Below are 11197 nucleotides of genomic sequence, written 5' to 3'. Positions count from 1 at the left end.
TAAATTTTATCTTGAACTTGTATTTTGAGTTGTAATTCTTTTGTTTAGAAGATTTTTTCTTTGAGTTTTATAAGTTTGAATTTGTAAGTTGGGCACTTATTATGTAAATTAAGTTTAAAATTGTAAGTTTGACATTTAATTCTATATTATAAGTTTAAGAAGTTGGTGTGACGATTATATTTTTATTATGGTTTGTAACCTTTACTTTGAAAATATTTAGTTAGTTTTTTTGGGTTACTGGTTTATTAGTTGACTAAATCCCGACGAGAGTTGGGCAAGCAGTTCGCTAATTCTTAGGGTTCGCTCTGAGAAGAGGTGGGACTGTCACAATGATGATTCAGTTCCGATTGGTTCTTCCTAACCCAATTAGCTCCTCCCTTATATAGGTTAGTTTAGAAGTAGAAGTAGTGCTAAATGTCATATATATATATACTTCCACATACACATTAGACTTGCATATCTTTGTATCTTTTCCATGTAGTGTAAAAATACCATTCAATTACAATATTATTATTATTATTATTTAAGTGTAAGTTGAGGGTTATCACTTCACTCCCTCCCTATATCACATATCTCATCCCTCCTTCCCATTATATGTTAATTATTTTAAATCTAAGCTCTCATTCTCATTTTTCTTTCCTAGTAAATAGAACATCTTTCTTCCATGGGAAGTAGAACAATACTTTCATTTGTTTGTTTTTTTTTTTGTGTTTTTTAATAAAAAGTCTCTCGTAAGGTTTGGTTTGGTAGTAAGAGTTTATTTTCTCTTAGAGATTTCTAATGATATTTTTTTATTTTATAGAGATTTTTTAATCTCAGCACCTACCACTCCTAATGCTTTGGTTCTTAATCTTTTGGAAAACTAACTTAATTATCTGCCACTTTTGTGCATCACATAGTGATTCTATTCTGCAACTTTCAAAGATTAACATTTGCTCCTTGCATAGCTTTCAAAAGGTAGCATTTTAGATCAAGGTCACACTGTCCGAGCAATTGACGTTAAAAGACAAACAGGCAATTATTATATTTGGAAAATGCAGTAACTAATTAATTGACCATATCACAATCAATTTCTTTTGGAGTAGTTGGCTATCACATGTATTATGGTTGTGAGAGGTAAAAAATTCAAACCGTACCTCTTATCAATGTACCATTATATGTGACTTTTTTTAAATTCATCACAATACGGTGCACCCGTATGATTTTATGAAAAAAAAAAAAGGAGTACCTGGATTCCTTGGTCACTTCTTGAGGTAAAAAGGTTCCGTCATCATGCCATCCAAATATGGAATCGAAGTCATTTTCCGCTTCACGGTTTTCCGGTTGGAACAGAAATTGTCACCATCAAGAATCATATCCACGTTCCAATCCCTTACAAAAGCAAAATAATGACTTAAATGAGTACTAAACACATTAAGCCGTCAACACTTTCGTTCGTTATATAGCATATTGTTTTGCTCATTATCTTTTTTGGCTAAGATATGAAATGATCCTGTGTTATGTTGACGTTACTATAGCTCCATTTTGGGTGGTTGTATTATTAGAACAATTTTAATATAATATTTTCTGATAAATGTATATGCAAGATTTTTTTTTTAAAAAAAAGTGATTGAAAAGTTCTATCACGATTTATACTGTAGGGACAATATTACACCTGATGCAAAAAAAAAAAAAAAAAAAAAAAAACTATACAACAAAAATTCCAAAGGGTTAAAATTGAATGATCGGGTACTATCATGGGACATGTGGGTGTCTATTGAATTGGAAAATACCCACCAAATGACAAGAAATGTGACAAATAAGAAGCAGTAAAATTTAACGGAGGGCAACAGCAAAGGCGTTGCTAATGACTACATCATTAATTAATGCGGAAAAATTGGACAAGGTCGTTAATTAGTTAGTTAATAATTAATAATAATAATCAGTCTAGCCTTGCCCTTGCGCCTTGAAGTGAGTGATGATCCTACATGCGCAACATTGATGATGATAGCAGTAAATCTTCATAATGGGGACTCCTAACTCCTAAAGCTGCATTGCATTGATGAATTGAAGAAGAAGGTGAAAAGGGCAGTGAGGTGAGTAAGGACTAAAATGGCAACCGGGGGCCGGCTCGGGTAGATGAACGTCTGCACGACGTCGTTTCCAATCAACAGCATTCCATCCAACCAAAGTTGAAAGTGAAAACGGAAAGAAAAGAAGAGAAGAGTGACAAAGGAAAAGATGGGATAAGAAGGGAAAAGGAAAAAAAAAAAAAAATACGAAAAGGAAAGAAAGGGTTTGTCGGAGAGGGGGGGGATTCCCTATCCCTATTTCCACTTGATTGATTTGGATGCTGGTGATTGTGCTGCTGCTGCTGCTGGGCATAAAGAAGTCTCCCCGTTAATTCTTCCGTTTGATGGCCGTAAGGCCTTGTTTCCAATTCATCGTCTCCATCGCTCGTCACCATCATCCTCATATTCAAACAGGCCACCTTTTCTCTTCCTCTTTGATTCTCCCTACTCCAACCAAGACCTTCCCAACCGTCATCCTTCGCCGTTTATCTTCCCGGTCCCCATTCTCTCTTATTCATCAACAGCAAAAGCAGAAACCCTCGCAAACTTGTCCTCCACCTCCACCCCAATCACCGCCGCTCACACATTCTCCCAAGCTTACGCCTGCGTCTACTCGCCTCCGGCCGTCGCTATCACCATCCGAAACCATGTCGCAGAAGATCGGAAAGTCTGTCCGCCGCCCTGGCGCCGCCTCCAAGGCCCGGGTTTATACTGATATTAATGTGATCCGCCCTAAGGAGTACTGGGATTATGAGTCCCTCACTGTTCAATGGGGGTAATTGATTGTATTGAAGTGACAAATATTGCTCCATCATTTTTATGGGCAAATTGGGTGACAATTAATGAATTTCTTGGATTATTTTCGTCACCTTTTTTTATTTACCTTTTTTTTGTTTTAATTGATTATGGGCTTTTTTTTGTTGGGTGATAGGGAGCAGGATGATTATGAGGTGGTAAGGAAGGTGGGGAGAGGAAAATACAGTGAGGTTTTCGAAGGAGTTCACACTACCAACAATGAGAAATGCATTATCAAAATCCTTAAGCCTGTTAAAAAGAAAAAGGTCAATTTTTTGTTCTCTTCTTTCTTTGTGAAGAATTATTTGGTGCATCTCCTGACTGCCCTCTTAACGTATTTAAGGTTCCAATCTCTTGTCTTTCTTTGAGAATTACGTCTTAAATTCCTTGTAATGCGTAAGCCTCCTGTGATTGGTTGTTTTTGGTCAGTATTTGGGCTTTTAGTCTCTCATAGTGCATGGTTAGAAAAGGTTGGGACGTCTTTGTTTAGATAAAAATGGAAGGCAAACAGAAGAGAGGTGCCTGGAAGGATCCTGTGTGTGTATGTGGATATTATTGATGGGGATAAGAAATGAAATTTGAGGTTTAAAGTAAACTATTCAAAATTTTAGTGTATTCGCATTTTCGAATGGAAACAAAGGGAAGGGAAATCCTGTTAATGGATATTTTATGAATGCCTGAAGTATCCTTGTATGTTTTCTTTTTCCTTCTTAGTCTCTATTAGTTCTGTAAAATGGAGCATAGTATGGGATTCCCCTCATTTATCTGAAAGAGGAAAAGCTGGCATAAGTAATTTGATTGCAAGCAAACTCGTGTATTGGTAGCTGAATACATGTAAAGTGATTTTGTAGTCATTCTACTATAGCATTTTAATGAATTAGAAAATTTTCTAGAAAATCATGTTCTTATTAATATTCATAGTCAAAATTGTCCTTTCTCACAATTGCCTACTTGTTAGAGGAGCACAAGGAGAGAACTTTCCTCGCTCACTTACTTTGAATGCATAGATTTTGTCACTACTGGCAGCAGAGCTTCGGTTAAAATTCTTCGTCTAATGCTTTTAGCAATCTAATTTACCTCCTAGCATATCCCAAAGAAGCAAATTACTATTTTTTGTTTTATCTTATAATTGTATTGAGGGTATTGTGCAGTTTCGAGGAAAACTATATTTGCTAAGGTAGTAGCATGATATATTTAGCATGGATAATCTGACTGAATTTTTCCGAGTATCTGAACAAGTACTCATTTGTGCTCTTTAATTTATGTCCTTTTGTAAAACTTACTTATATGTCATGCATTGCAGATCAAGAGGGAGATTAAGATTCTGCAGAATCTTTGTGGTGGGCCAAATATTGTAAAGTTGCTTGATATTGTTAGGGATCAGCAGTCAAAGACTCCGAGTCTTATATTCGAATATGTGAACAACACAGATTTTAAAGTGCTCTATCCCACACTATCAGACTTTGATATCCGCTATTACATTTATGAACTTTTGAAGGCAAGCCTCTTGTTCTCTCTCTTTAACTAATGTAGAGGAAGACCTTTGCTTTTAGTGTCAAAAGGTTGCAAGTAAACTGCTGATTATTTTGGGTTGACTACCTTGATCATTTAATTTGTCTAGGTGGTTGTTGATTTGCATTGGGATATTGTTGAGACTTATCATAAGTGCTGCCAAGAGCTTTCCAAAACTCTACTTGTAATGTATGCTTGAATACTTGTTTTTGAAGATCATTGCTCCTGACATTCTTTCTTGACCTGTATCTCATAATACAATGACTGATAGGAATAGTAATGGCTGGCATGCTGATCTTTTGTCACCGCAACTGGAGTTAAAAGTAATTTTTTATCATATCTTTCTCAACAAGGGAGCCTCACTACAATAGGACATGGTGTCAGAAAATTTATGTTTCCTTGAGTGACTGACATATTTCTGAGCCAACCTGCCTTGTGGGGCACGGGCAAAGGGGGTCAGTGGAAGGTTGCTGCTGAATGCTGATTAAACTGATATCAGTAGAAAAAAAAATTGAAAGTGGTGTCTTCTAAGTAATCATGAATTGTCTTTTATTTTGTTTCCTGAAAGTCCAATAAGAGATTTTGGTGATCAACTAGAAGAATAGGTTGATGAAGAAGAGTCTCTCTCTGTAATATTCAGGGGTTGTTATTCAGTAAGATTGCAAACTGACTTTGTTGGTACAATAAGATTCTCCAGGTAAGAGCTGTATCTGTACCTTTGTTATAAAAAAATTTCAGTGGCACTGGTATAAAATTTACTTCCTTGAGCCTGGTAAATGAGCCTCACCATTGGCTATGAGAATTGAGGAAGGTTAGGTGTCAAAATGCTGAGTTTTTGATCAATTAGATTATGACTTTTTTGACATTTGATTTGATTTTCTTATGTGCGCTGGAATCTTTTAATCTCTTTATTTTCCTTTGACATCATTTTCCAGTTCCTATTGAGTTACCAACATATAAAGATGTCATCTTTCAGAATTCTAATTTTGAGGTTTTCTTTCCCTTTTATGTGCAGGCATTAGATTATTGCCATTCTCAAGGTATCATGCATCGTGATGTGAAGCCCCATAATGTCATGATTGATCATGAGCAGCGTAAACTTCGTCTTATAGACTGGGGACTTGCAGAATTCTATCATCCTGGAAAAGAATACAATGTTCGTGTAGCCTCTAGGTTTGCCTCCTTCCAATTGTTGTGGTTAGATTGCATATGATGCTAGTAATGTGTTTTCTTATGTACTTTTTGTAATCTAGATTTAGGATGTCTGTTGTGGATTCTTGGTGTAGTATTGTGTTGCATTGGCTGTCAAATATGCATGAAAGAAGTTTTGGAGGATGAAATGCTTTCTTATTAGGGCCTCAGATGCTGATTGCCAAATGATGAAATAAAAAGAATGATAGCAATTGGCATCCAGAGTTTTTTGGTATTCACCTTCCTAATTGAGGTTGCTTTTAATTCTCATAGAAATCTCCAGTACATTACAGAATCATAGTCCAAAGCCATGATATTTTGAGTTTTTCCTGAAACTCGGAGGGTTATGCTAGTAGTTTACTTAAAGTAATGGAGCCTACCCTTTTTTTAAGGAAGGACACGCTAGTCTAAAAGAATTCTGTTAGACTTTTATGGCACATTCAATTGCAGAATTACTGATGAGAAGTAACTCTTATGCTGATGCATAAGGGAAGTAACAAAAGAGATGAGAAATGATATGATTCATTTCGAGACAAGTTTTAAAAAAAAAAAGGAATCAACTTGTACGGTTCTGACTTTTTACTGGATTCATTACTGAGCAGATGGAATTGAAGTTCAAGCCCAATAGGTTGGAGTGGGGAAATGACCTTTTTATCCATTCAGAAGTCTAGAAGAAGTAAATTTGAAAAGTTTGAATGGCTTTGAACTGAAAATTGACATGATATTTGTTTAACTTAAACTCAAATTAGAGCAGGATGGGTTGCGTTTTTTAACTGAAAATTGACATGATATTTGTACAGTTCTGACTTTTGACTGGATTCATTATTGAGCTGATGGAATTGATGTTCAAGCCTAATAGATTGGAGTGGGGAAATGACCTTTTATCAATTCAGAAGTCTAGAAGAAGTAAATTTGAAAAGTTTGAATGGCTTTGAACTGAAAATTGACATGATATTTGTTAAACTTAAGCTCAAATTAGAGCAGGATGGGTTGCACCTTTGGACTGAAAATTGACATGATGTTTGTTAACCTAAAGCCCAAGTTAGAGCGGGATGGTTTGCGAGTTTGGTATGGTGTATTGAGTACTCTGGTTGGAGTGTAGTGAGATTTTTCTGTTTTTTAATTCTTTTCATTCAGTATAGCTGAAGTTTTGTTTCTTGTTCCTGGTGGTATTGACAGCGGATCAAAATAATGATTTTATTGGTATTGGATGCCATAGATAAGGCTTCTCTATTTCTTCTAGAGACCTGTGGCTTAAACTCTGGAGCATTTGGTGCCTGCTTACAACTTTAATTAGAAGTTCAAGAGCCATTTTAAAATATAATCTTTTTGGAGAGTGGTTTTATCATTTTGTTTGTAATCCCCACCTTGAAAGTACTCATTTTCATCTGCATTAAGCTTACTTAATTATTTTACCATTTACTTTGCAGATACTTTAAAGGGCCTGAACTTCTTGTTGATTTGCAAGACTATGATTACTCACTGGACTTGTGGAGTCTTGGCTGTATGTTTGCTGGAATGGTAATCAACCATTTTCTTCTTTGCAATCTGCTTGGTTTTAAATTTTTCTTATCTTCATTTCTTTGATGAATGTTTGATATGATTGTCCTGCAAATGCACATACCCATTTTTTGTTTGTTTTCATTTTCATGTACCTGAATTTTGAGTGTCACCTTGCTCATACAATAAACAGAATTGGGATAGGTTGATTATATCTGGATGATTTCTTACTGTTATATGTTGGTGGCAGACTAGATTAATAATGTGGACTTGTCTCTTTTACTTGATGCTTATTTTGATGGCTTGTGCTGGCAGATATTCCGGAAGGAGCCTTTCTTTTATGGGCATGACAATTATGATCAATTGGTTAAGATTGCTAAGGTAAGTAGAATAGTATTCATTCAGAAAATACTACCGTGAGGATACACCATCAATCATGAATGTGTTAAGAGTAGCATAACTGATATTTGGGTTGGCTATCCATCTGGTTATTACTTTGGGCATGATGTGGCTAAGTCTACTTGAACTTGTTTACGTTGGTGAACTATATTTATCAATGGTGTTTAGTTTAAATACTTGTGAACCATATTTGTCAATGGTGATGGCCATGGAAATCTAATTAGCATTAATTTGCATTTGCTTTCATTGACATGCATCATGGGCAAGTTATAGCTTGCCATTTAATTCTGGAGTGGAATAATTTGGATGATCACATTTGAGTGATAATAGTTTAGTTTTTCATGGATGATAGGTGTTGGGGACTGATGAGTTAAATGCTTATCTGAACAAGTATCGCTTGGAACTAGACCCACAACTAGCTACACTTGTTGGGAGGTTAATGCAAAAACCTCAATGTTGACTAACTCTCGTATATTTCATTCTCAGTTTATGTATAAGAATCTGGTCATTCTTGTTATACAGGCATAGCAGGAAACCATGGATGAAGTTCGTTAATTCTGATAATCAACATTTAGCCGTGCCTGAGGTAGGAGACATAGTCTTACTTGTGAAGAGCCAAATTAGACTTGATTCTTGCTGATTCTGTATGTATTCTGTTTTCAAGGCAATTGACTTTGTTGACAAGTTGCTGCGGTATGACCATCAAGAACGGCCTACTGCAAAAGAAGCTATGGTAAAATTCTTTAACCCTCCTTTATAGGTCAAGAAGCAACTTTTGATTTATTTTGTTATTTGGTTCTCTCTCTGTTTAGGAAAATGCCAGATTTTTGTCAAATTACATTGACAGTAATGTCTGGTATTGACAGGCCCAATGCCAGTGCTTTCTTGATCTTCTTTTCCGAACTCTTTCCTTTTGACTAGGGAACTTATTTTCAACTATGAGTTGGGAAGAATACTTTGTTTTAAGGATCAGGGTTTTCTTTGTTTCATAGGAGACCACGTATATTAAATTTAGCAGGAGAACCACAGACCTTTGTGTAGTTGTTATATGCTTCGTTATGAGCTGCAAAGTTTCAGAGTTCTGATACATTAAAGTGCCCTCTCTCCAAGTCTGGTTAAGGCTACATATACTCAGTGGCAAGACCCTCAGGCTATGGGTTTAGTGGCGCATGTTTAATTATTAGAAAGTTTTGTGAGTTGTTTTGTAATACTGGAGCTTTTTCTGCAGGCCCATCCTTACTTCTACCCTGTAAGAAATGCGGAAAGTAGCAGAACTCGAACATAAAATCAGATTCAGATTCAGCAATCTCATTTTTTTCCTGTACCATTTGTAACATTTCTGAATTACTTTTTCTAGAATTTGTTTGAGTTGCCATTGCTTTTGAAGTCTCTGTTCACTTTTATTCACCTTTGAGCGTCCTAGTTCTCAAGCAAAAGTTTAAGCCTTCAATGCTCCTGAATTAGTTTCAGGCAGCACTAATTCCTTCAGCTGCCCCATGTCTACTTGCAGTTTGTAGCGAAGTTTTGTATATGGAATATCATATAACAACTGCTTTGAAATATTTTAATGAGGATTTGTGGGCAATGTTCCAATTGTTTTTCTTTATTGTGGTAGAATTGAATGTTGTTTCGTGCCACATTGATATTGGGGAGAGAAGCGGCGAATAGTGATTTTGCTGGACTTGCCTTGCATTGCATAGTTAGCCAAAATGCTAGAATGCTAGACGAAATATAAAAATGGATTCACAGATTCTTGCTTATTGTTCAGTGGAAGGGAATGCTTGTAGTATTTATGGTATGTCTCGGTGAGAGCGGTGGTGTTTAGATTAGGGTGTTTTTTTTGTCTGGTATGCCTAATGGTTCAGCTCTTGTGCTTGCTCTTGCTTGTATAAATTACTCGACAGAATATCAACGATTTTGCAACGCAGTCCTCCTGCTGAGGTTTGTCATGTCAAAAGCTTAAACCTACCTATGAAAGGGTTGGGTTGAAAGAAATAGAGTAGTTCAAATACTTGTAGGTGACTGCTATACTTATACATGATATGCACGATTTTTGTCCCCATTTTGGAGAAAAGAGTGAGAAGTGGGGAAGGATAGGAGTGGATAGGTGATGAAAATGGAAAGGGAAAATGGGTTTTAGCCTTTAGGCATTTATGGGAGGTGGTTGCTGGGTCTACGAGGAAAGGTTGATGTTGTGTCAGTAGTAGTAGGTCTTTGACATGGAACCTAGTGAAATCTGGGTTTGGCAGCTTCCTTCCAAACAAGGGAGATAGGCTTTAGCCTTTAGGCTGGTAGCAGCGATTCAGCTGTGCTGTGGGGGGACGGAATCCCCCCTCCTCTCTAGTCCTTGGCTGACGGTAGCAGCTTTTTACATTGTCCCGGCTCCATCCACCAAGATTGCGTGGGTTGTGATCTTATCCGGGCCTTGGGCAGTGCTCCTAAACCCTTTATCTGGTCATCCTCTTTTTTCTTCCTGTGTCCATTGCCTATTGTAGCATAAACTCTGTTGGTATTTTTTTACCCAAAAAAAAAAAACACACACACTACTGTTAGTATATTTTGGGGAAGGCGACAAATGATATGAATTACCATATGCTTTCTATCTAACAAACTGTGTCAAAAAAAAAGAGAAAAAGAAAAACAAGAATTAAATGAATGACACGCATCAAAGCTGACACCTGCTGCACTTGTCATGCTGACTTTCGGCTGCTTTATCTTTCTAAATTAACGAGAACATTAACATCCCAGCTAATTACCCTCTTCTCGTTCGATAAGCATTACATAAATTATTACATGTTCGAAAAACAAACTAGAAGAATAATAGTAGTATAAAGTACTTGGCAAGGGTGTCAATCGGACTCTACGTGTCAGGTTTTGACAAGTTTGGGGCTTTCGAGCTTCTAGAATTTTTGGCTCGGACCTAGGTTAGAAAACTTAAGCTCAACTCATATTGTTTAATATGGGTTTCGGCCTCATATTAGGCTCAACCTAAGTTTATAATTATCTACATAATTATAAATTATTAATATTTTAACGTTATAATATGTATACTTATATATTATATGTATCATTTAATATGTAAATGTGTGTGTGTATAAAATGGACTAGACCTTAATCGGGTTTGAATCTAGCAAGACCCAAATTCGACTCATATTTAATTTGAGTGTCTTATTTAGACTCAAACTCTATTCGATCCTATTTACCATAAAGCTCATTGGGCTTTTTGCGAGGCAAATGGATCGAATTTAAACTAATTCGGCCCCATTAATGTATTGGTGGCATCAGTTAATGTAGGTTAATGACTCGACTTCCAAGTAATATTATTGTTACAAGAACGATGCCATTATCCAAAATAGATAACATAGTCATCATCAGACAATGGGGGTAATTATCGTAAAAAAGAGACTGGAGTTTGACCACGATGAAGTCCTCACACTCGGACCCTCGCACGATCGCAGTCTTATACTGCGGAAGAGGTAGCTGTAACTTTCAACGTCTTAATTATATTTTAGCTGAAGGGATGGTTGCTTCGAGATATTCTTGTAAGTAATTTTCATTCAATTTCAAACAAAAAGACACTTCACCAAGACACACTGGACTTTTTCTTTTTTGACGTAAAATTTCCCACATTTTCTGGGTTTCGATAAAAAAAAAATGGAAAGTGTAAGAAACTAATAACAACATTGCTGATAATGCTGAATGCTGACACAAAAAGAAAACTTCTTGTCACACAGTTCACAAAAATAAAA

At 36.2% G+C, this 11197-nt stretch overlaps 1 protein-coding gene across 1 annotated transcript; it reads left to right on the top strand.

The window, feature by feature from the left end:
- Positions 1-2243: 2243 nt before the first annotated feature.
- LOC113777815 (casein kinase II subunit alpha-like) lies at positions 2244-9050 on the top strand. The gene is made up of 10 exons (XM_027323019.1): positions 2244-2826; positions 2983-3112; positions 4150-4344; positions 5374-5531; positions 6980-7070; positions 7365-7430; positions 7801-7883; positions 7971-8034; positions 8113-8181; positions 8677-9050. Exons 1-10 carry the CDS (start codon positions 2396-2398, stop codon positions 8731-8733), a joined length of 1344 nt encoding a protein of 447 aa, XP_027178820.1. The 5' UTR covers positions 2244-2395; the 3' UTR covers positions 8734-9050.
- Positions 9051-11197: the final 2147 nt, after the last annotated feature.

The sequence above is a fragment of the Coffea eugenioides genome, chromosome 7 (genome assembly GCF_003713205.1).
Source record: "Coffea eugenioides isolate CCC68of chromosome 7, Ceug_1.0, whole genome shotgun sequence".
Classification (NCBI taxonomy): Eukaryota; Viridiplantae; Streptophyta; class Magnoliopsida; order Gentianales; family Rubiaceae; genus Coffea; species Coffea eugenioides.
This window is presented reverse-complemented; position numbering and strand designations above follow the sequence as displayed.